We start from the raw sequence: 26,420 nt of genomic DNA, 5'->3' as shown, positions 1-26,420 counted from the left end.
GACTCAAAAATAATTTTAGTTTTGTAAAATATTTAAAAAAAAAAAAATAATAATCACATTTAAAAACAGACTACCTAGTCTAGTGGTTAACTCGTCGCAGATCAGTAGTTTAACGCTGATTTTCGAAGTCGAAAGTTCTAAGGTTCAAATCCTAGTAAAAGTTGGTTGCTTTTAAACGGATTTGAATACTAGACGGTGGTATTTGAATACCTATGTATTTTTGTGGTTGGGGTTCAATTAACCACGCATCTTAGGAATATAATGTGATCGGCCGAGCCGATCACACTTCGTTTACATGGGGACTGTGGGTTAAAACCTTCCCTGGGATAACAAGAATGTATCCTGTAAATTTGAAAGCAATCGGTCGGTTGGTTCTTGCATAATGCGCGAACATATAAACAAACAAACAGTCAAATAAATAAAATTTCGGCTTTATATAGTATAAATATATACTGAAATATACTATAAATAAATATTAAATCTAGGAATAGTAATTGTATTAAATGAAACAACAACATTCAAGCATAATATAAATAAATATACAAACATGTAATACGTAATAATCTGAGTTAAGCAGAAGTTAGAAATAATAACTTTGTGGAAATTAATTAATAATAGAGAAAACGGTAGTAATATTAATAATAATAATAAGAATGTTCGTACGGGAAAGTATTACTAGACTTTTCATTGATAACCGGTTTATTATTTAAATGTAATATTAAGTTTGCTTGACGGATAATTTATTTTGAATTGTAAAATAATTATAAATAGAAAATGCTGGTTAAATAGAAGAAAGACGATTTCACGTTTTTTCAAGTTTTTCTATAAACGAAATAATATATGTGCATATTTGTGTTTTATTAACCGTTATTTCTAAACTAATAAAAAATGAAATTATTGTTACAGGGTTTCTTCAAGAGACGTGATGGATCAAACGACTGCAACAGCATGGGAGGATGCTGACGCAGGCCTCGATTAGGAAGGGTAACCACCCTGGGGGTGGCAAAAACCGCCCTCTATCAACTGTTGAATTACTTAAATCCGAAGAAGATATCGATTACAATACAGTAACTGTACAAAGAAAATTCTCTTTAGGGAATACAGGAAATCCTACTGCCGATGATCCCACAAATTTATTCGTTTGCCGAGACAATGTAAACGATAACGTGAAGTTAAACGATATAGAAAATAATAATTGTAGTAGTCATAAAAAACAAGAAAAACTTAATTACGATAATAAAGATAAAGAGGATACAGAATCTTCTGAATGTTCCGGTGATAACTATTTTTATGATTTTTTCGATAGGAATCTTAAATTGGAAGGGGAAGAAAAAGATGAGGTAGCAGGAAATAATAATAATAATAATAATATAAATGAGGGTGTAAACCCGTCTTCGTTAGATAACGAGACTTTAACGGTGGATAATGTTAAGGGGTGCACGGATTCAAATACAGTTCCTAATACTTCTGTTTCTGATAAATTAATACCGTTAGAAAACGAGCCGAGTTGTAGTCAAACCGAAGTAGATAATTCTGATAAAAATAGACCACATAGTTGGTACGAAAGTAAATCTCCGGAAGACAGTAGGAAAGTTAAACGAAGACAAACGCATCCGGGACATCATGCGGATTATCGGGAGGCGTTATCTTCTCTTTTATGGCAGCCTTACGAATGTCAAAGGGGTGAAGTAATTTCTTGTTCTTCACCCGACGATTCGGATGTTGCGTTCTGGTTAGGTTGTAGATTACCGGAGTTACGGATACCTCTAGATTTATCGTCATCGTCGTCGACCGCATCGCCTACGTCCACGATATCCAGTAGGGATAGCTTATTGGACGGGGGTGATGCGGTTAAAAGGCTGAAGGACGTCGGTAGTAATAATTGGGGAAAGGAGCCATCCGGATCGTCGTTAAGAGGGTTGTTAGAGGAACAGCGGGTCAGCGACCCTGAGTTAGAAAGGTTGCCGCTAGGAGCGCTACATCATCCGCAACAACAGTTGTCGAGGACTAGTACCGTCAGTGTGAAGTTAGACGCGGGCAGCGATGGTGTGTCTACGAATATGGTGGTCGATTCAGTCACGCGGTCCGGTAACCCTGTAGTGAGTGTTAGTGTTGTGCGATGTTACGAACGCGATCGTCAAACAGTATCCACAGTGCCTAGCATAGAGTGTTCCAACACCGCGAACGATGTTACTTCTTACACTACGACGCCTACCGTAAGGACGTTTACGTCTACGGAAGCTCAAACGGACGACGTGGTGGTCGATGTCGTACGTCCTAGAGACAGGAGACGTCACACGAGGAGGCCTCAACCGCCTCCACCTGCGCCTTCATCATCATCCATAGCCGCCGCTCCTTTGACCGATCGTCTTCCTGATATCCTAAATTCTCATTTACCGCCCCCGTATTCGACACTTCCTATCGGACTGCCGCCTCCGGTCGTCCCTCATTTACCTCCACCACCTGTTCCAGTTCTGCCACCCCCAGGTTCACCGCCTCCGACTCCATCGAATATTGTCGGCGGTCTACGCTTCCCGTTTGCAATTGTTCCAGCAGGACGTAGAAGGTAAATCATATTTTTTTCTTTCAATTTTTTACTTAATAAACAACAATTTATTAATAGTATTATAAATAACTATTATAATCCAGTCTTGTATAATTATTTGTAAATTAAAATAAATTGAACATCAACCTTTAGAAAACATTCATCGATGTAGTTCAATTAGTGTGGATTGGTTTTTTATTCAAAACTCTCCTTTTAATTTTAATGTATTCCGTTTTAAACGAAATCATAAATAAAAACTTTAATTAATTATAAATTATTATTTTAAATTTAACATTAACACTGAAAATGATTAAAATTTAAAAAAAAATCAGGAATCGATTGATGGTAAAAATAAACGAAGAACGCGTAAATAGGACAATGCATTTTGTAAAGTACTATCATAACGAGGTCATATTTATTCTTATAATTTAAATTTATGCAATTGAAATTATAAGAAAAGAGGTTAAAAGAATTTTTTTTTCTATTCTTAAGAACCGAAATTTATTAGGAATCTTAGAAAGTGAAGGGTTTTGTATTATTTTTTAGTAAATTTTAAATAATTAATGCATTTTCATTTTTAACTCAATATTTCATCACAACTGGTTACTAGAATAAAGTTTATGTTGTTCAGTAAGATATTTTAACATATTCGAAATAATTTAGTAACGAAAAATTTGCATTTTCCCTTGGGTTTCGTTTTTTATACAAATTTTCAAATTCTAGAATTTTATAAATTAAATCCATTTAACAACTAAGAAATGTTTACAACTATCCACTACGGTAATTTCACATAAACATTTCATTCCTTTAGATAATAATTATTTCATTTGTATAATATTGTAGTGTATAAATCGTAAGCTTTTTTAAACAAAAAATAAATTAATCTCTGGAGAATTAGAGACAATAGATGTTTACAATTCCAAGTACCTTTGTCACAAGTTGGTTAATATTGTTAACGTGCTTACGTTGCATTAAGGAGGTCATAAGTTCAGATTGCAATCTTACTACCTGCTTTTTCTAAATTTATTTTATGTACTTTTCATTATTTTCTTTAATTAAAAGTAAATAAAAGTATAAATTTTAAGAATTAGTTGAATTTTCATAGCAACAAATTAATTTTTTGTATAAGTTTTTATTGCAAAAATTAATAAATAAAATTCCTTATTTTTTTATCATTTTGTATTAAAATAATTTTTATCTTTGTTAATTTAAATACGTATTATATTGCTCAAAAATTATTTATATATTTATTACAAAATTGTTTGATAAAAAATTATAAAATTTCACAAGTTTCACAAAATTGTTTCTCACAAAAAAATTGTTTGTGAAACAAACAATTTTTTTTAGAATATTATTAAAAAAATTTACATTCAAATATTTTTTGTTATCTTTTATCCAAAAAGGGCATACTGGTCGATTTCAAGCTCTGAGTAGTAGAAAGTACTGTAACGAGTTATTTCGGTAATTATTAAATATGTATTAGTAATCTTTCTGAAATATACTTATGCTGTTCCTATAAACAGTCTGAAAAACGTAATTTATTCTCGTTGTCTTATAATTTGGACGGTTTTCCAATTATTGGCTATTTTTTTTTTTTTTTATTAGTAATTGCATACATATTTTACGTAGATATTGACTGCTGTAATCAAGTTTTTCTTTGTCCCATTCAAGTAAATTCGCTATTCGTTCCTTTTCCCATTCATCGAATAACTCACTTACCTATTCATGATTGTAAATACTCGTATATGCATTGTTATGTACCAGTCAGAATAAAGGATTTATTTATTTTTTTAATAAAAAATTAAAAAGCATATAGGAATAAGATAACCATTATGTTTCAGTGGCGATGAAGGGGTTTAAAAAAAAATTGCATTCATTGTTGTAGAAAGAAATAAGTACTGTAATGATCAAGTAATAACGTAGGCGCTATAAAATAAATATCAGAACAGTAGATAATTGATTGATTTGTCATATAAATGTCTATGATAATTAAAGAGCAAAGTAAGCGTAGAACGACAACTACATTAGTATTCACAGGCCAATTTTAATTATTTTGTAGTTTTCTGTATTATAATTTCAATCCAAATTCGAATTTCTAAGTTTAAAAAGCTTTTTTTTATTGGCTTATGCATTTTTTAATTTTTTTATAGTATAATGTAAAAAAAATCTATAAAACCTACTTTGTTTCGGATTAGTTTATAAAAACCTTGTTATGTACTTAAAGACTTTAAAAAAAAATACCGCTAAGCCTTTTGATTTTATAAATTTTTAATTGTTAAAAGAAGAGAGAAGTTTTTTTTATATTGAAGTAATGTTATTTCCATTATTATTCATTATAATTTATGTATTTCTAATTATATTCTTGTTTATGTCAACTTTAGAAATAAATAATAAACGTTACAAAGCTCCTAAACACTTCTTATTACATAAAAAAGATTATAAAGATAATTAGAATAAATAGAATCAGATAAATGTGACAAAAGTGAACGGATGAAAGTAAAGTAATATAGAATTTATTTTCTTTAATCATGTTTAAATGTCACGAGAAAGATGAAATAAAAAAAAGTATCATTTCTATTTTATAACTAAAACCGCTTTCATTTGACTTTAAAATTAGATTAGAATGACTGTCGTTGTTGTATTTCAATTATTCAGTTTTGTTTTATTCATTTGCATTGTTTTTACTAACTTATACGGTATTAATTTCGGTTAAATGGTGAGAGTGGGGGTAAAAATGAATTTTCTTTACGTTTTGAAGTATCAGGAGTACGAAAATACCATTCACTTAGATTGTGGTTTCCTTATTATTTATTTATGTACATGTATTTATTTATAAAATACGGCTCGAAACTCTTGTAAACTAATATTTATTAATGTCACTAAAATTGAAATACGCTATAAGAGTTTATCTGAAGTTGTAAATGTGAAAATTGGTTGAGTCGTTCTTTTTGAGTTACACTCAGTTTAAAGTCGAAAAAATTTGAGAGAAACAAAATAAAATAATGGAAAGTCGACCTTCTTGCGCAGAACGGCGGAAGATTTTTTAAAATTTTTAAATAATTTTTGACTTAAAAATAAATAAATAAGTTAGTAATTATTAAAATGAAAGTATATGAATATATTAAAAATAAAGTAAACCCACCGGGTTGGTCTAGAAGTAAACTCGTTGTCGTAATTCAGCTGATTTCTAAGTCGAGAATACTCAGATTCAAATCCTAATAAAGGTATTGCTTTTATTCGTACTTGAATACTAGATAGTGGTTACTGGTGTTTTTTTTTAACCTCCGGGATCACCGTTATATTTTACTTCAGAGGATAAAATTTCTGACAGGGATTCGGATTTCTGACCCGGGATCTGCGGATGAAAGGCTGCAACACTACCACTCGCGTCACGGAAGCCGGCTTCTTTGGTGATTGGGGTTCAATTAAACACACGTCTCAGCCTAAATTTGTTAAGACTTCACGTTTACCGGTACAGTTACATTACACAGATAAGTTGCTAACGACTTTAATTGTTGATGCGACTATAAATAAAATTATTTTAAAAATAATAATTTTTAAAGGAATTAAATGAGATAAATACTCAAACAATTAGCAAAAAAGAAGATTCTCAATTGGACTGTATTTCGTTTTCAAATATATGTTTATGCCTTACTCATATCAAAATGAATCCATTTCGATTTTTTTTACATTTTTTCAAAGAGGAAATACCACCTCTGGTTACTCCATTGTAAACATTTATTAAATAAATTAAGATTAAAATTTTTAAACAAAAAAGTACATTTATATTATGTTGTTAGAGGATTTTAACTTTTTTTTTTTTTAGGCAGTCATTATTTCATATTAGTTTTTTTTTTAGTTTAATGATACATAAAATGACATTATTTTGGTACTAAATGTATTTTCTTGCAAAAATTTAAGAAAACTAATTATTAATTCTAGAGAACCTTAATTCATGTTCTGTAGTAGTCGTAACACGTCGTTCGCTATATTCCTTTTCTTATTTTTACGAGTATCAATACGCAGATTTATCGGCTTTAACGTTTCTTGTGAACCGGTTTTTTGAGAAAGATATTTTTTTTTTAAACCTACCATATTTTAAATAAAATAAAAATTTAAAAAACTAACAACTGTGGGTTTTTCTGATGCACGGCTTACACATACAACTTAATTTGTGCCCGAGTAATCGAGTTCGAAACCCAGCCAGAGCGAGTTACTTTTTTAAACTTTAAATATTATTCATTTATTTAATTCCATGGCTCTTCCTGTAACGTCACAACATAGCAGTAGTTAAGAAGATTTTTTGGAGGATGGGAGTGCGATTTTGCAAAAATATTTTCTTGCAAATATTGTTATTTTTCAATTGTTAACAAACGTGTCTAAGAAAAATATGACTTTAATTAAGCGAAATCTCGAGATAATGAGGATGATTTTGTTCTACAGCCTCACTCCGTTGACCTTTTAAGTTGTAAATTTAATGGCATTATTGCCTCATATATAGAATTAATGTGGCCAAGTTTTTTAAAATCGGTCCAATAGTTCTGGAGATATGAGGTGATTTAGAGTGCGACACCGAACGCGTACACATACATATGAAGATCCGGAAAATCACAGTTTTTTTTTTTATTTTTGGGAATCCTTAGGTGTCAAAACGTCAAGATCCGGTGAAAACTGCATAATCCCAAATTGAACCGACTACAGTACTTTCCATTCTACTGCTATATCGCTAGATGGGAAAGTAAAAGACTATTGAAAAATGTATTATTAAAAAATATTTTAAAAAGGGAACGTTACCATTTTGTTGGAAAAAAAATTTCTATTCTGAAGTTTCCAAGTTTAATTAATTCTCTGGAAGTTTAAAAATTTCTTTTACTATAATAATGTTTAATTTCAATAAATTTTACAGCATATAGGTTATATTATATCTAAAAATAATGAGTTTAAAAGTTAAAGTTAGTTATTATAAGTTGCTCTTATACTCGGAAAAGATTAAACCAAAATCATTTAGGTTAAGTGTTATTCTAAAGTACTTTTTCGATTTCTGCATAAATTTTTATAGAATATTTAATCTTTTTCACTTTTTTCTTTATTATTTCATTTTTAATATATTATTTGCATTTGTTAGAATGTTATTATATTTCACTTCTATTATTAAAATAAACGTTGAATAAGAAATAAATAACAGAAAATGTTTATTTGTTTGTTACACTGCTGGTGTGTATATATATATTTTATATTTCGATTATGCAAAACTTGATATTTTTTCCTTTTTATTCTCTTCTCTATTCCATATAAAATATGCAAGTAGCCGACCAGATATTCTTAAGAAATATACACTGCAACGTGTCATTGCCCTGTTTATTTAAATTATTTTATTTTTTATGTGTTTTTTTTATCAATAAAATTTATATCGTAAGGAAACGTTTCTTTAAAAATATTAATAAATGGTTCATTGAACTGTCGTTCATTGTAATTTGATTTATAGTTAATATTTTGTATAATAATATTAATTATAATTACAACGTTATTAGTACAATATGTTTTATTTGACTTTATTAACAAATATTTTCCTGGTTTAAAGTCAAACTGACCGGCTATTTTATTTGTTTTTCCATGTAGAAAAAACTACTTTGTAAATTTAACTCCAAAGTTTTATTATTAATTAAGTTGAATTGGTTGGCGTTTTTACTCGGAAGATTTACCAACATTCATGTACTGAATTTGGTCCTGGTTTGTCACATCAACATACCAGTCCCTCAAAAAATGTAGATCATATTTAGCTTTCTTACTACCGTTCATCGTAGGATATGATCATGAATTGATCATCATTACTATTATTGTAGAAAGCGGCTATAAATAGTAATTATTATGCATTAGTTCTTATAAGATAACCTGGAACAGGTAGTGTAAATTCACCAAACAGCAGAAATTTACCGATCTCCGAAATCTTAAAACGGATCTGGATCCGTTCAGCTTAATACTGCTACTAAGCACTAGAAAAATAAGAAAAAAGGACCATCTACAGAATGGTAAATTATGAAAAGGGACAGATAAACAAAACCGACATCCTATACCTATCAACGGACAACGGACTTTATTACCTGTATGAAATTTGAAGGAGTGCTTCACAAGTTCATACAGGTAATGGATACCTATTCTGTTTTAAATTTTTCATCGATCGTGATACTTTATTTCAATTTCCCTATGCTTTGTTCTTTGTGAATAGCATATTTTTAATCATTATTTTGCGTTGAACGGCTCAATTATACATAGGAATAAATTGCAATTCCTTTTTCTACTAAAGATCCAGCTGAAAATAAGTTCAATTTTCCTTAAAGAAAACCATCAACCTTCCACAGAATACAGGTGATAAAATGTTAACTCACCGGGTTGGTCTAGTGGTGAACTGCGTCTTCCCAAATCAGCTGATTTGAAAGTCAAGAGTTTCAGCTTCCTAGTCCTAGTAAAGACAGTTACTTTTATACAAATTTGAATATTAGATCGTGGATACCGGTGTTCTTTGGTGGTTGGATTTCAATTAATCACATATCTCAGGAATGGTCGAACTGAGACTGTACAAGACTACACTTCATTTACACTCATAATATCATTCTCATTCATCCACTGAAGTAATACCGGAACGGTAATTCCCGGAGGCTAAACAGGAAAAAAAGAAAGGTGATAAAATGTTAGCTTTCCAAAGTAAGAACATTATTTAATTTTTTTTTTGTAACTTAATTTAGTAAATAATAATTTTTTTTTTTAATTGAAATTTATGAATTACTGTTTTATAACAGATTTTTACTCAATGTATACATTAACTCTAAAATGTATCTGTAACAAAAATGTGTAATTAAACAACGATGTTTTTTTTTTCATTACGCCTTCAGTCTGTATTCACTTTTTTTTTTAAGGGGTTGGAAACTTTATATGAAATAAGTTTAGACCCTTATTTGAAATTGAGACAAACCAGGTGGTTGTAAAGTTGGAATCGAATCTAGATCGTGCCGTTTAATAGAACAGCTGTTATATAACAGCTGACCAGCGAAGATACTATGCACGTTCACCCCCTAAATAACATCGGGTTGAAATAATGGTAGAAAATCTATCGGTATGCAGACATTACCGATTAGAGAAGTAACAACATGTTTCGTTTACGTTAACGAACAGATAAAAATCAAACTGTAAATAGTTTATAATATTTCATATCCTTCTGTTTTTCTCGTTATACTTTATGTAATATAATAATAATATACAATATTTTATATATGATCTATTACGGATGTACTTAGTTATTTATCCGTGACATTTATTATTTTTATAATATATATATTGGTTGCTCGTTGTAGTACATACGGATGCGTTGCGTTGAAGGACTTTCCAAAAGAAAGTAGCTAATGAATTTACAGTTGATATGCAGTGTTTATTATTACATTATAGTAGAGGTGTAAGTGATAAATTATAACGGAAGCAGTCAAGCGAAAAAAATGAATTATAACATCAAAATTCTTGGTCAGGTAGTCGATATTTTGCACTCGTTTCTTTCTATATATATATATATATTCGATGTAGTCTCTTCGATATGAAGTAAACGTGGTTATTAAATTTTACTATCGATCGGAACAAATTATTTATCTTTCGTACCATGGAATTTGATAAATCGATAATGTAAACCATCGATATCCAGCTGATATAAGTTATTTTATACTGTTAGCAATCAAGAGAGAAAAATAAACGTGTGGAATGGTGTGTGTGAGAGAGAGAGTGCGTGTGAACGAACAGATGAACTTTCAACAATTTTTCTGATATTATTACAAAAACATACACACGTACAAAGATGTGTTGTGCTTGACCGCATATTAGTGAAAGTTGATATAAGCATGTATTATAATAATAATAATAATAAATGATTTTACAGTTATTTTCTCTTGAATCCTAAGTTATGTTCTCTAACTAAAACAGTGATTTTTCATGTTAATTTTAAAATATAAAAAAACAGTAATGTGGTTATCGTATAACACTCTTTGAATAGTTTTTTAATTTTCAATTTATTGAATTTCGTTTCAGTCGATCGGTTTTTGTCTTAAAATATATTTAAATTTTTATTATTTTATGACCTCAACAGATTTATTTTTGATATTGCTTATAATTATTAGATATTTTATTATATACTACTAAAAATAAAGAATTTCCGTAAAAGTATAGCAGTTTTTAATAAAAGCGAGTATTTAATGTTAGTAAGTACTAATAAATTCTTTGGCTCTATTCCATTATTTATCAGCGTGGATTATTGTTAGAAAATTTTTTTTATAAAGTTTAAGTTGTTATATTTTTATAAAGTAAGTAATTTACTGATTCGCGGTTTCAAACTCAAATAAAGCTAATAAAGCTAAGTAATAAATAGTAATCGAAATTAGATCAATAAAAATACTGAAAATACGAGTAGTTCTAACCCGGTAAGGTTTAAGTACAACTTTATTTTAAGGAGCAAATGACAGCATAAAAAAAATTTAAGTTGAATAAAGATTTAAAATTAAAATTAACGAAATATTAGGAAAAAACAAGTTATAGAAAAAATTAATATTTCTTTGATTATTTAACCGATGTAAAAATGTACATGCTATATTGACATATGACAGAAAAGAAACCTTCCTTTTCACATGAAGATGGTAGTATAATTGGCCAGTATTATCACTGGTATAATATCTAACAGGTCGGCTTTTAAATCAATTGGACTCGTGTTTATATTTCCCAGTAACGATGTAACATTTTTTCACGTATCATTTTAATTTACATTCATGACCCACCCATCTTTCTCGTTAAAATACATATGTAAATACATGTTCGAGGTAGTAAAATAAAATAAAATTTAGTAATATCTTTTACATCGTTACGATGTACGAGTATTTCTGTGTGAGTGTTCCATTTTTTTTTGTTAGATATATAAACGTAATCCTATAAATACACAATGTTTTTTTTATACATTAAATTAGTCATGGAATATTTTGTCGGGTCACTTTATTATTAATTTATTCAAAGCTTTCATAAATCACGTTTCCTTGTAATTTAACATGGTACATATTGCATGATAAAATTCTGATTCAGCTTTGAAATATGATGTTTCTGATATATAGTTTTTTTTTTGCACAAATCATAGCTGGTTTTTACTGTCAAGTGTAATAAACCTTTGCCCTAGATTTTTACATTAATGAGAATACGTTTTAGTTTGAAAAAAGATAATACAAAACCTTTTTAAAAAATTATGTTTAAATAATAATTCTGAATTGGAAGACAGATCTTACTAACCGAGGAAAATTAAGGACTTTAACAAGGTTAAAATTAAAACGAAGGTCATAACAGAATTATTGGTAGCAAAGGATTGTGGGAGGTTGATGTGCCTAAAAATAACCTTATTGTTTTACGAATAATATTAGCTTTATTTCCAGGGCACAGCACATTATTGACTGATGTTTGTCAAGGAGTTGCCTATCCCCCCTTTTTTTTGTTTGTTCTTTCCAATTTTCTAAACGAGAATGTACAGATTGATTCAGGAAAAGTAAATAATTTTAGAGCTGATTCTACAGCTTGAAATAAGGAAAAAGGTTCATACAAACATATGTCCGAAAACGCTTTGTTATCGAGTTGCGGTTAGTGAAAGAAATCTCCCAGATTTCAGTTCCCCGGTGAAATTAGGTCTTACTTAACTTAAGGCGTTATATAAGGGATAAACTTGATATTTTTATGTTTTTTGCCCTAAAACATCGAATAAAACAGATCCGAGAACTGTATCTGTCGTAGTTTTCATTATATCTAACATAAAACAGGAAAAGTCGGTGACAAAATTTATCACGGTTTTTTTAGGTTTTAAGTACAATAACTTTGTTAAATGGCTAATAAATGCGTAAATTTTATTATCAAAATTTATAGAGATTTTAAGTATGAAAAGAATGTTACAATAAGTTTATGAAAAACAAAAAAGAAATTAATTTGTATTATTAAAAACTTAACAGAAAAATCTGACGTGGACACCACATAACTTCCTTGTACGACTATTAAATTACACATACATATTTAAAAAAAATGAAAAGTACATAAAATTTTATTTCATTAATAACTTATGTAATTCTTATTTATCTTAACAATTTTTTTTCCCAATCAGAGGTTAATTATTAATAAATCAAACATGAAATTTATTTATACAATTAACATTATTACAATTACTATAGGTTAACTATAAATAATTAACTTTTTGCGTGTATGTTAATGATGAATTAAATAGGACGATGAAGTGCATCGAGCGAATACTGCAATAGAACTTTATTTGATGAGAGAAGAAGACCAAGGAAATAATAAAAATATTAAGAAAAAATGATGAATATAAAGAGAGAGAAAATTTGAAAACTAGAGAACGTTTACACAAATTAAGATCAGAAGAATTATATGAAACCAAAGAGCGATTAAATGATTGGCAATAAAAAACAAATAAACGAAATGATGATCAATTTCGACTTACGGAGAATATTGTCCAACAGTATCAGGAGTAATCGGTTTAAAGTTTTCGTTGGTCATGCAAAGATTACCTAAAAATTCTGTTTGTAACAATTTTTGATATGACCAACCCGTACGGCAAGGGATGATCAAAACCAAAAAATAAAAACAGTAAAAACACATATCTGTAACTTTCTTACTATTTAAAATATCAAATTCGTTTAAAGTTTCTATTATTCTTTGAATAAGTGCCAAGGAGCGGAAAAAATTGGGTTTCAAGGACAAAAAACGCATAGCTCCCTTAACAGGCACAGGATCGAATACGTTTAACGTGGTCGTTAGTCCTCTAAACGTTACAAAAAAATTTTGTCTGAAACGATTTTTGATATGATCAACCCTTAAAAAAGGGATGACAAAAATATTGTTGTAATTATAAAAAGAAGAGGCTTCCCTTATGCTTAACATGTGGAACTTGTCTACATATGAAACCTTGAGTGAATTGGAAGTGAACGCATTTAAACTGCCGTGAATTAGTACTGTGTATATTTTAATTTTTGTAAGTGACAATATTTTATTGCCAAAAGTAATGTTTGATACGAGCAATCGTGCAATCCGTGTTCGCCTATCCCTATTTTGACCCGGTGAAATCTACCTCCGCCTTCCAACGTGCCGGAAGAAATTTTTTTTATTTATTAAAAACTGGAACAAAAACAATTTTTTGTGTTAAAAAATAACATTTTTTAAATTCTTTTAAAATTTATATTTAACTTTTAAAAAATATTTTAATTACATAAGATTAAATGTTAATTTAGTTTAATTTCTTTTTATTTAATTTTATTACTTGAATTTACTAAATTTTCAAAATCCAAACTTTATTCCGCCACCATTTTGGGTAAAAATATCGTACAACTTTTTATATATACCATTTTTTTTGTCTTAAAAAGCCATTTAATATGATTTATCATACAAAAGGTCATTTAAAAAAACTGGATTACAATTCCTGTGCCGTCCCCCAAGAAGAACTTAATATTTTATTTCTCGTGAAAAGTATCTCTGACCGATACCTTTACCTGAAAGTTACATTATTCTATTTGAAACAGTTTTATAGTTTATACTTTTGACTCGCTTTGTATAGAACAGGCGAAATTATAAAAGGTCGAGTTAAATTAAGATCTTTATTCGTTCGATAAGTAATTTGAATTGTAATAATTTTTATTTAAAAACTACGGTTGAGTACTAAAATCGTTTAATGATATTTATTTCAATAAAATAAAAATCTTGAATATTTTATTTTATGTATAAAAAGAAAATTTTTCAGGAGTCAGAAATAAGTTACTTGATCTAGAATAGCCCGTAAACCTATATCTCACTTAACCATTCGTTGTCTCCAGTAAAACATTTAAGCATTAATTATATTTTCTTAGTTCACCATTATTTGGATTAAAACTGATACTATGATTTTTTTTTTGCTTGCTATTGATGATATAAAATGTAATTTATCATAAAGAATGCATATAAAATTATTTGAAATAGAATGTTGTAGAAAATTAATGTCTGCCATTATTTAAGCGTAGATGTTTAGTTAATAATTTTTATTTTATTATTAAGTTTATTTTTATTATTAGTCGGCTACAACTTAGGAGGAGAAAATGATCTGTTAAAATTTTCAGCATTATAAAAGGTCATTTAGAACATCAAATTTCTTTGACGAAAGGAAGTATTACATCCACTAGTACAAAGTATGTCCCTACTTGTTATTTAACTCTTTGTCTACTATCTACTGTAGTGGAACTCCCTTCTTGTTATTTTAAACTACCATCAAGGGATAAATAATTTAGTTTTGGTTAAGTAATTGTTTGATACGAAATACATCAATGATTTGATGTAATTGAACTACATCATGAACTTTTGAAATACGTAGTAGCCGCCATATACAGTTGGCATCGCTGCTTTATACAAAGGAAAACTTGCGATTCGGTCATCATGGAGCAGTGGAATGGTCAACAGTATGCTTTTACCATAAACATTTTTTACAAAACTAACAATAGTTTGGAAGGTGCACAAAGGGAGTTCAAAAGTTCCCCATTTTTTTATGTCACCTGTATTTTAATGAATAGTTATATTTATTGGTTAAATTTTTTAAAATAAAATCAAAATATATAATGCACTTTTATTTCTTTAAAAAAAAAACTTGTTTACACTTGTTATCTATGTACGAGGGATATCTTTAAAGTAAAGACCTCTGGGTATTTCTCTCCTTAAGGTTGGCGACCTATGTCGCCAACATAAGGCCGTCGTTCATGGCCACGCTAGTAATGTACACACTGCATTGTTGTCTGTATGTTGTCGTGTTGTAGTATCTTTGATTACGTATGAGTTATTACGTTGTAAAATTAATAGGAAAATCGATTTTGCCACAGACTGTGAAATACGCGGAATCATACTTTTTTTAAACCATCTGAACGTTAAGCCGGCTGAAATTCATAAGCAGTTGTTGCTGTCTACGGTAATAATGTAATGAATGAAAGAAATATCCGAAAATGGTGGGAAAGGTTGTGAAATAACAGAATTAATGTGCACGATGAAGCACGTTCGGAGAGGCCCTCGAGGACTTGTTGAAACGCGTCGATGATGAAATCAGAAAAGATCGTCGCTCAATGATTTCCGACCAGGCTCTTCTTTTTCCTGATGTTTCAAGAGCTATTTTCGGTGATATTGATGACCGTTTAGACTTCAGAAAGGTTTGTGCGTTGGGTGCCTCATATCTTTAACGGAACGTCACAAAAAAATCCGGATGGGATCTGCTTTGAATTTTTGATGCACTTCACAGAAAAAGGTGTTGAGTTCCTTAATTCGATTGTTACCGGCGATGAAACATGGATTTCGCCATGCTAGATGGATTTTTATACGCTAGAGAGAAAACGGCAGTCAAGTAAGTGGCGTCAACCTCAATCACAAACCAGACCGACAAAGGTTAAGCCACAGCCATTTGGACGCAAACCGACAGCCACAGTCTTTTAGAATCGGTTTGGCATAGTGCTGATCGATTTCATGCCACGTGGAACGACTAAAAATTCAGAAGCCTACTACGACATAAGTTATAGCGCGCCATTCAAAATCGGCGACATGGGCGGCTGACCGACGGCATCTTCCTGCTGCACGATATTGCACATCCACATGTTGCGGGTTTGGCACGTGATTTACTGAGGACATTTGGATGGGAAATTTACGATCACCCCACCATATAGTCCGGACTCAACTCCTGATTACCATTTGTTTGGGAAACTGAAAGAATTTCTTAGTGGTAAGCGATTCACGTATGACCTTAAAAATGCTGTTAATCAGTGGCTAAATGGATTGGCGGCAGAAGAATACGACGAGGGTATATTGAAACTGATGTATTGCTAAGATAAATGTCTTAATTCATGGCGATTTTACAGAGACGTAGTATAAGGTATGTAGTTTAAGAGAAATGAAGAAATATTTACAAAGTTTTCAGAATAACCTATTTTACAATTAACGGTCTTTACTTTAGAGATAACCTCTCGTATAATCTTACTACTGCAAGCGATAGTATGAAATGAAGATACGGCTAGTACTACTTATCTTTAAATTAATAGGAATTATACAGGTTGGTAAAGCCGCCCGTATATTTTACATTTACTGTGAAGAAAAATGTATAAATATTAGGATACTCGTACATTTACTGGAACTTGTTTCTTAAACAAGAACTTTTATTATTTTTTAAAAAGTCTTTTTTTCATGCGTATAAAAAAGATTTAGACTACTTAATTTAGAAAAGATATGAAGCATTAACTCTATTGTATCGTATTCTGTTCTTTTATGTGTTTTTTTCTTTTATTACAAGAAACTAGTCACAATTTTTTTTTCCAATAAAACATCTGTTTTACCTGAGTAGAATTAATTGTGAAATTCCAACAAGGGTCACTGTTCCTTTATTATGTTGTAAATATATACATTACAATTCCCACACACCTTCTTTTGCTATTTTTATGTACATTTTATTTAATGTGGGCGTTTTTCAATGTTTTTTTTTTATATAAGATTTTACTTCTTTCAAAATTGGTGAAAACTAATAAAATTAGTACTTCTTGTGTGGATTTAAAAGTTATTATAATTTAATTGATAAGAAAAAAAATGTATATGTTTTTTTTTTTGTTGTGAGAATTGAAAAGTTTCTATAATTTATAAACGCCTTTATTCAGTCTACACCCACTTTGATATATTTTTAATGTATAATTTTAAGTTTTTGGAGAAACATATTTTATTTGAGATAAGTGTACTCTTTAAATGAATGATAAGTGTAAATCTTTCTACCAAAAAGAAAGATTTAACAATAGTTGTACTGCCGAAGAGATTTATCAAATAATATTAGTCTATCAGTTATCTATCAATTATCAGTCGATCGAAATATTTTCTTTCTGGATCAAAAATAACAAAATATTTGACATTTTTTATAGATCATATCATTGTTCTGCATTATTTAAATTTTATTTAGGTCATTTACGTCAAGGGTAATGAAAAAAACGCCTAGTTTTATGTTTAAAGGAGAAAAATTCGGAGCTTCTTTGTGTTACCAGTAGTAAAGTTTTTTCTTGACGATTGAACATCTTATCACCAGAGAATATATATATATATTTTTCTTCCTATAATAGCTGTTAAAAAATTATTTTTTGAAATGTTTTTATGGTAATTTTTTAATAAATAATGTTTTCTAAAAATATTAATCCCAACAAAAATGTAAATCAAATGTAGAAAAATATATAAAGATTTTTCTTAATTTGTAGTTAAACTATGGACTTAATTTTTTTTTTTTGACATTTTTAATAAATCAGACTAGATAACAGTTATATCGGCCACCCTGGGATAAGTGATAGCGTTTCGGCATTTCGTGCGGAGGTCCGGTGTTCGGATCCCGATCAGACATACTATTTTCACACGCTACAAAAGTCGTCATTCATTCATCCTGTCTCTTTTCTTTCTTTTTTCTGTTTTAGCCTCCGGAACCACTGTAAGGTAGTACTTCAGGGGATGAATGAGGATGATATGTATGAATCTAAATTAAGTGTAGTCTTTTACAGTCGACCATTTCTAACCCATCGAGTTGGTCTAGTGGTGAACGCGTCTTCCCAAATCAGCTGATTCGGAATTCCTAGTAAAGGCAGTTACTTTTATACGGATTTGAATACTAGATCGTGGATACCGGTGTTCTTTGGCGGTTGGAATTCAATTAACCACACATCTCAGGTATGGTCGAACTGAGACTGTACAAGACTACACTTCATTTACACTCATTTATATCAACCTCATTCATCCTCTGAAGTAATACCTGAACGGTAATTCCTGGAAGCTAAACAGGTAAAAGAAAGTACGAAAGGTTGACCATTTCTAGTCCACCTTACAGTGGTGACCTCCTCATCGCAAATCAGCTGATTGCGAAGTCAACAGTTCCATGGTTCAAATCCTAATAATATTTTTGTGTTCTCGGTATTTAGGAGTTGGTCCTGTAAATTTAATCGATTTTTACAAGAATTCAATTTGTGTTCCTTTGTATTCCATGAGTTGAAATATATGTTTTATTGCAGACCTCACTATTTTTATCTCTTTTGTCAATATTAAACCTCCGTGATTGGACAGGTAGCACCTCGATATTTCGTGAAGAGGTCCTGGCTTCAAATCCCGGTCAGACATGGCATTTTTCGAATGCCACCGAACTAATGGCTATAGCTTTTGATTCCTGCTCTTTCATAACAAAAAAAGAAAAAGATTACGAAAGTTAATTGTAAAATATTAATCATTTTCATTTCGTTGATTAAATCTTCTGTGACGAATAACATCATTTATTAACCCACATATGATTTTTGTACGTCATTGCTATACATTTCATAGAAATGCTTAAGAATGTGTTTTCTATCTCCAATTGGAACAGCCTCAAAACATTTTATTGGTTTTTTCCTAACGTCTATTTTGCTAATGTTAATCTGCTGTAGCTTTTACGTTTCTTAGATTGAAAATTTCTATAGTTTCTTTCACTTTTACCATTATTAGTATTACTGATAATATAACAAAAATTACTTACTAATAATAAAGTCAAAAACAAAACTGAATAATAAAAAAAAAAAACCATTTATTTTCAGTAATGATTTTCATGAAAATATGATGAATATTCAGAGCACAGTGAATGGGTTTAGCTCCTTCTTTGTCTGTAAAAGTTTTTACAATATATTTGTTTATTTGGAATTGAATTCGTTTTTTGCTACAATAAATAAAAAGAATCATGCGGTTCATCTTTAAGATGTTCATGATGCAATTAAACAAAAATCGGAAAAAAAAATTTTTTTTTACTTTGTACCCTTACTTTACTTTGTACCCGATTTAAAACCTTTTTTCTTTGTACCCTCCAATTATTAATATATATAAAAGTAGATAATGTAAGATTTTAAAAATTTAGTAGGTAATTTACTAACCATTAAGGATCAGAATCCTTGTTTGAGTTGATATTTTTTATAAGCTAAAATATTTTCATTTAATATTATCACATACACATTTTTCGAGCTTATAACGTCAATTTTCTAAAAAAAATTAAAGAAGCGCTTTAAACCGATCAAATAACCGACAAAATAAAATAATTAATAATTTTTTGAAGTAATTTGAATTTAATAATTATAAATGTGCAATTTATCAGTTTATATATTATTAATGTAAAACTTTTATGGAATCAATTATGAATTTCAAAATCAACATTTTCCAATAAAGTTGGAATTTTACTGTAATATTATTTCAATTAAACTTTGAAATTATAAAAGTATTTACGGGCTGATTTTCTTAGGGCTTCTCATGTTTATCGGTGATTCACTTTAGTCTAACTAAACTCTAACAGTTATCTTAGTCTTTAGCTAGGCTTATAGTTTGTTCTGAACTTTAAGCTATGGTAATTATATTAGTTTTAGACCTTTAACTTTAATCGCTGATTCGGTCGGTCTGCAGGTCTCCTGTAAAGTTAATTATTACTATCAGGTTCTCTGTAGATTCAATTCATAAATAATTAAATAAGCCGTTGAATAGAAATGAGGTGTAGAATCTGTAAACTTAATTTATTATAATTTTCCTGTATTTCTCTACTCCTTTTTCTATCTGAAGGTGTAACATTAATTTTTTTTCTTGTTTTTTTTTTAATTTTCGTCGTCTATACGTACGTATGTATGTATCTCGCATAACTCAAAAACGATTAGCCATAGAATATTGAAATTTTGGATCCAAAAAAATTGGATTTTGGGTTTTTTCTTAACTGCAGTAATGACCCCGCATTGAGAGCTTTTCAACGATATATCATAAGTGTGGTACTTATCTTCATTGGTTCCAGAGTTATAGCCAAATAGAATTTTAAATAATGAAATTTTTGGAACTTACAAGAGGAAGGAACTTCGATTCGAATTCGATTACATTAAAAAAAATTTTTTTTTAATTTAAGTTTATTGATTTATTAATAATCATTAACCTCTGATTGTATAAATAATAATTCAGTAAAAATAAAAAAAATATCAGAAGTTATTAATGTAATAAAATGTTATGTACTTTTCATTAAAAAAAAAATGTAATTTAATAGGCTTAAAAAGAAGTAATGTGGTGTCCACATCAGATATTTTATTTATGTAGGTATATTTTTTGTATAATGCCATGCCTGACCGGGATCCTTGAGTGAAAGTTTTATACGCTACCATTCTTCCACGAAGATCGGCAGATTTTTTACATAAAAAATAAATTGTAAGACCAAAGTTTTAGTATTTTAATTTTAGCCATGTTAAACATGTTTCCGAAAGGTTAAAGCGTAAATTTAACATAAATTCTTTAGAACATATAAAAGAAAAGATTTATTTTGATAAAATCTCTTGCCCTTAAAATTTTTTATTATTTTTTAGGCTGGCACTTTTACTATTTAGATGAATTTTGTAGTTCTTCCAGTTACCTTGTTAGGTAATCAGTAATAAAAAGTAAATTTTATACTAATTTTATCAAACATGGTCCGTTGGTATGATTATATAATTAATAATTAAAGAACCCATTTACCAACCATTCTTTTGTATATACGTTCAAGCGCTTTCAGAATAAATTTCCATCATCAGAAACTTAAAAAAAAATTATTGTATAATCTTAATAAAACTAAAACTTCTTCGTCATGTTAATTTTTTTATTAACGTAATATAATAAAACAGTGGTCGTCATACGTTTATGTCTCCACCGTTATCTAACGGTGAAGACATTCATAATGACAGAAGGTTAAGTCAACATAATTTTAAACATATGACGACTATTGTTATATTATATTACGTTACACAAACAAATTAACTTGAAGAAGTTTTAGTTTTATTAAGACTACTAGCGTACTCCGTCGCGACTTCACCCGCAATAAAAATGTAGCTTCTTCACTCGCGATGCTTTTTTAATAGCAAACTTATATTTTTATAAATAAAAAATATTAAATCAACAATATTATATTTAGATTTTCATTAAATCCTAATAAAACGGTAAATAAAATTTTTTATGAAAAATACTGAAGGAATATACGATAAACAATGAATTGTTGCCCAAAACTTAAATAAAGGAAAATAAAAAAAGGAAGATAAGAAAATTGAACATTATTTTTTAGAACAGTCCATTTTATGAATGAATTAAATACTTCAGTATAAAAGTCCAATAAAGATAAATAAACAATTTATTACAGTCCCAAATCTAGCATCCCCATCGCGGCTTCGCCCGTTTCCCTTTCCTTCTCCCGTTTCTCTTTCCCTTACTTCCTTTTCCCCTTCCTCTTTCCCAATTTCATCCCTTCATCTTTCCTCTTTTCTTTTTTCCTTTCCATTTCCTTTTCCCGTTTTCTTTTACCCCGTTTTCCCTTTTTTTTTCTTTTTTTCATTTTCCCCTTCTTCCCTTTTTACCTTCTTCCCTTTTTACCCTCTTCCATTTTACCTTTTCGATTTTTCCCTATTTCCTATTCCAGATTTTCCCTTTCTCCCTTCTTCCCCGGATTTCGATTCCAGTTGGTTTTCGATGAATTTCTGTATAGGTTCATTTTGCCGCTAAGCAAAAATCATGGTAAAATTCTTTGTTATTCCTAATTTAAAAACAAAGCCTTTTCCCGGACACATGATATTATGAACTTTTTTTCATTATTTTAAACAGAGAAATACAGCTGTAAAATTTAACGGCATTCTTCTGGAGCACTCATACACTCATTCTGTCGCTCTGCGCGCGCACACGATGTATTAATATTACTTATTTGACAGATGTAATGAATTACTTCATTTCCATACTTTACTTACGTTTTTAATCTCAACCAATTTTTTAGCATCTGACATCTTCAATTTGCTTTACATATTCTAATTTTTTAATTCCATTTTAATGTAATTATTTATTTATTTTAAATTTAATTTAATATTATTTTATTTTATTTTAATTAAATTTATTTAATCCCTTCCTCTTCCCCCAGTTCACTTTCCCCCTTCCTCTTTCCTCTTTCCTATTTTATTTTTTCTCTTTTCCCTTTTCATTTCGTTTTCCCCTTCTTCCCCGCGCGTAAATCGGTCCAGTAGTTTTTTAGTCTATAGCGGACACACATATCGGAAACATTGCAATGGAATCGTAAAATATTTAGTATAGCGTATGTTGCTTTTACGTCCAACAGATAGCGCTGTTAACAGGAAATTTAGTTTTTTATCGATTTAAACCCCTTAAAATCAAAATTTCGCAAAATCCTTTCTTAGTGCACGCCTACTTAAAGATACGAAGGTTCCCTGAAAATCTCAAGTCTCTACCTATAATAGTTTTGGTTGAACGTTGATTATGAGTCAGGACATTCTCTATTATATGAGATAATATAAATTTTTATGTTCCTGATGGAATTTTATTCTAAAACTATTTGCACGTATATATAAAAGAATTTTTAGTAAGTGGGTTCTTTAACTATTAATTAAATTTTATACATTATTATCACATTCTAAATTAGAAATTGTTTGTTCCTGTCTTTATTTTTATTTTCTTAGTTACTTTAGAAACAGTAGTTCAAAAAATTTCATTCATTTATCTATAAAATCTAAAAAAATAAATAAAACGTAAAAATTAAATTTGTATTAATTTTGTATTCATTTATTATACGCGTATATAAAGTACGTGTTATGGATATAAAATATCATCATTACGAAAAAACATATACAATTATTAACTAATACTGTTTTGTTTATATTTTAATTTCATTGTGCAATAAAAACAATAGCTGAGGTCAAAAGTAATACTTTTGGTCAGCGTTCGGTATCCGTTTCGATTAACCTTAAGGTTAGCTCGATTGGTATTCAACAAGACCTACGTAGCTGTTGAATGTTCCCACGTTTATTACGTGAATAAAAGGCAAAAGAAGACTTCTTGACACATGGTGTATAGTGAATGTGCCTCCTTTTAAAACTTCACCCTCTTCGTTTTTGTATTACGTGTATGTATGTGTGTGTGTTATTTTAACAGTGTATTAGTATATAACGCGATGAGAATGTTCTGGTGTTCCTTCTGCATTCCTTTACGTCTGAATGGATTCGTTTTACTGTTGCTGTTGTTATTTTTTGTATTTACTGCTGTTGGGCGGGCGCCTCTTTTTTGTCCGTTCATTTTTTATGCAATAATGTTTACCTTTTTCGATCTACGGTTAAGGTCTAATTTTACATTATTATGTAATTAATGATTATATTTTATTTTTATCAATAAATAAATGTTTCATTATATTTGAATTTTCGGTAATAAAAATAATAAAATAAAATTATTTTTTGAAAAATTTTGTTCCTGGTAATCTGTAAAACAAATTTTAAACCTCATATTATATTAATCTGTAATTTAATAAAATACTAGTAAACAGCTGTGCCGGCCTCCGTGGCGCGAGTGGTAGCGTCTCGGCCTTTCATCCGGAGGTCCCGGGTTCAAATCCCGGTCAGGCATGGCATTTTCACACGCTACAAAATCATTAATCTCGTTCCCTGCAGCAATAATACCTAACGGTAGTCAAACAGCTGTGCTAAACGGTTGGTAAAATATATTCGACAGTTGGTTGTAACATTCCAAAAACCAGTACCAAATATGTAAAACTGGGTAAATGGCTACTTTGATTGTTAAACATTCATCAGCAATAATAAAAAAATATAACAAAAAAAAAAGTATATCTAGATCAGTTTATAAAATAAAAATAACTACACATATTTAAATCCATGCGCGAAGTAATGGAAGTATTGTAATCGCGAAATATTTCGGTTTTCAGATTTCAACGGAAATATCCATTTTGACCACTCTGAATCCATTTTGACTAATTTCGGCGTGATGTCTGTACGTGTCTCTAATAACTCAAAAACGATTAGCCGTAGAATGTTGAACATTTTGGATTGAGGACTGTTGTAACATCTAGTTGTGCACTTTCCTTTTTGATTACAATCGATTGAACCAAAAGTGTCGAAAAAAGCTCAAAATGAAAAAAAGATTGGATTTTTTCTTATCTACAGTTATAAGTCCTCATTGAGCGATTTTCAACGATATAAGTGGTACTTATTTTCATTGCTTCCAGAGTTATAGTCAAATAAAATATTAATTAATTAAATATTTGGATCTTACAAGAGGAAGGCAAATCGGTTCGAATCCGACTTCATTTCTTTCTTTCTCTTTTAATTTAAATATATTGATTTATTAATAATTATTAACCTGTGATTGTAAAAAACGTTTTACAATAAATAATAAATCAATAAAAATTATAAAAAAACGATAAAAAATAATAAGTTAGTGAAATAAAATGTACTTTTAAAATTGTGTTTATATAATTTAAAAGGCGTACAAGGAAGTCTTGTGGTTTCCACAACAGATTTTTTCTTCGTGGTTAGATTCATCGACTACTGTGATCATTAGCTCTTTCTATCCACAAAAAGAGGGGAGGGAACTATATCATCCTGATAAAAACACTACATTTATGATAATTCTTACATTTATGTCCCCAGCCAACAAATGCGCCTCTTTCGAAAGGAGAGCGCATTGCTTCCTCCAAACACTAGAGCCCCGGAAGGCGTATTCCTGTTACTCCGAAAGGTCTTCAGTGGACGGACTGAAGGGAGATTATGCCAGGAGTACGAGGCTCGTTTATGCCTAGTCTCCTACGATCAGCCCCGGTCATTTATTTCTCACTGGTCTAAAGGACCGGAACCCACCGGGTTGGTCTAGTTTGTTAACGCGTCTTCCCAAATCAGCTGATTTGGAAGTCGAGAGTTCCAGCGTTCAAGTCCTAGTAAAGCCAGTTATTTTTACACCGATTTGAATACTAGATCGTGGATACCGGTATTCTTTGATGGTTGGGTTTTCAATTAACCACACATCTCAGGAATGGTCGAACTGAGAATGTACAAGACTACACTTCATTTACACTCATACATATCATCTTCAATCATCCTCTGAAGAATTATCTAAACGGTAGTTACTGGAGGCTAAACAGGAAAAAGAAAGCAAGGTCTAAAGGACCGGAACGCAAATAACAAATCCGTCCAAAAATAAAACACATAAATCTATAATCGTAACTAAATAAATAATGACCCGTCCGATAAACGAAAGACCCAGCAGCAAGGGTCATTTGTCCAGGCTCTGCGATTAGCAAGAAGATAGTAAACTCCCGCTATCCTTGCGTTCCGTTCCGTTCTACGTCGACGAGTTAACTACTAAACCAGCACGGTAGGGATAAAATTTAAGGTACAAAAATTTAATGTGTTGACTAATAAATTTATTAAGAAAAAAATTATAAGATTTTTTATCAGTTCGCTTTTATTTCATTTTTGAACATTTGGATTATATGAAGAAAAAAGAACACTGGTTAAATGAATGAATTTTGTTTTTAATTACCACTGCGGCGTTTTGTTGTTAATTATTCCCAGCGTTCTCCTACCCTTTATCAATCTTTATTTTTCTTTCTCTTTTCTCTGTAACTTTCTGTGTATAAAGGAAATGAATATCCGTGTTACAGTGATAATATAAATTATTCATAAATTGACATTATAAATTATTCATGTATGGTATAATATTTTAAATTGTTTTTATAGGCCTTTTAAAATGCATACCGCTTATTACGAAGATCGGTATTTTTGGGAGATTTATTTATTTTTTTTTTTTAATTTGCCTCCTATTTATTATTTTTAATGTTTCGTTTATTCACTTTTCTTTAGTACTCGCTTCTTTTTTTTTATTATAATTTGTATTTCTTTTAAATTCGATCTTTTATTTACGTTGTTTTATTACATTTTACAGTTACTTCACATTGATATTTTTTTCTGAATAGGAATAATTATTGTTAATTCTATTTACA

At 29.8% G+C, this 26,420-nt stretch overlaps 1 protein-coding gene across 1 annotated transcript in view; it reads left to right on the top strand.

Moving 5' to 3' along the window:
* Positions 1-934: 934 nt before the first annotated feature.
* Positions 935-26,420, top strand: part of LOC142330053 (uncharacterized) — a 510,508-nt gene continuing 485,022 nt past the window's right edge. Inside the window, exon 1 of the mRNA XM_075375079.1 lies at positions 935-2,566. Coding sequence (XP_075231194.1) covers positions 957-2,566 — 1,610 coding nt within the window. The 5' untranslated portion in view covers positions 935-956. The remainder of the gene's footprint in view (positions 2,567-26,420) is intronic.

This window comes from Lycorma delicatula, chromosome 9 (genome assembly GCF_047948215.1).
Source record: "Lycorma delicatula isolate Av1 chromosome 9, ASM4794821v1, whole genome shotgun sequence".
NCBI lineage: Eukaryota > Metazoa > Arthropoda > Insecta > Hemiptera > Fulgoridae > Lycorma > Lycorma delicatula.
The sequence above is the reverse complement of the archived record's forward strand: the minus strand, read 5'-3'. Positions and strand labels throughout refer to the sequence as shown.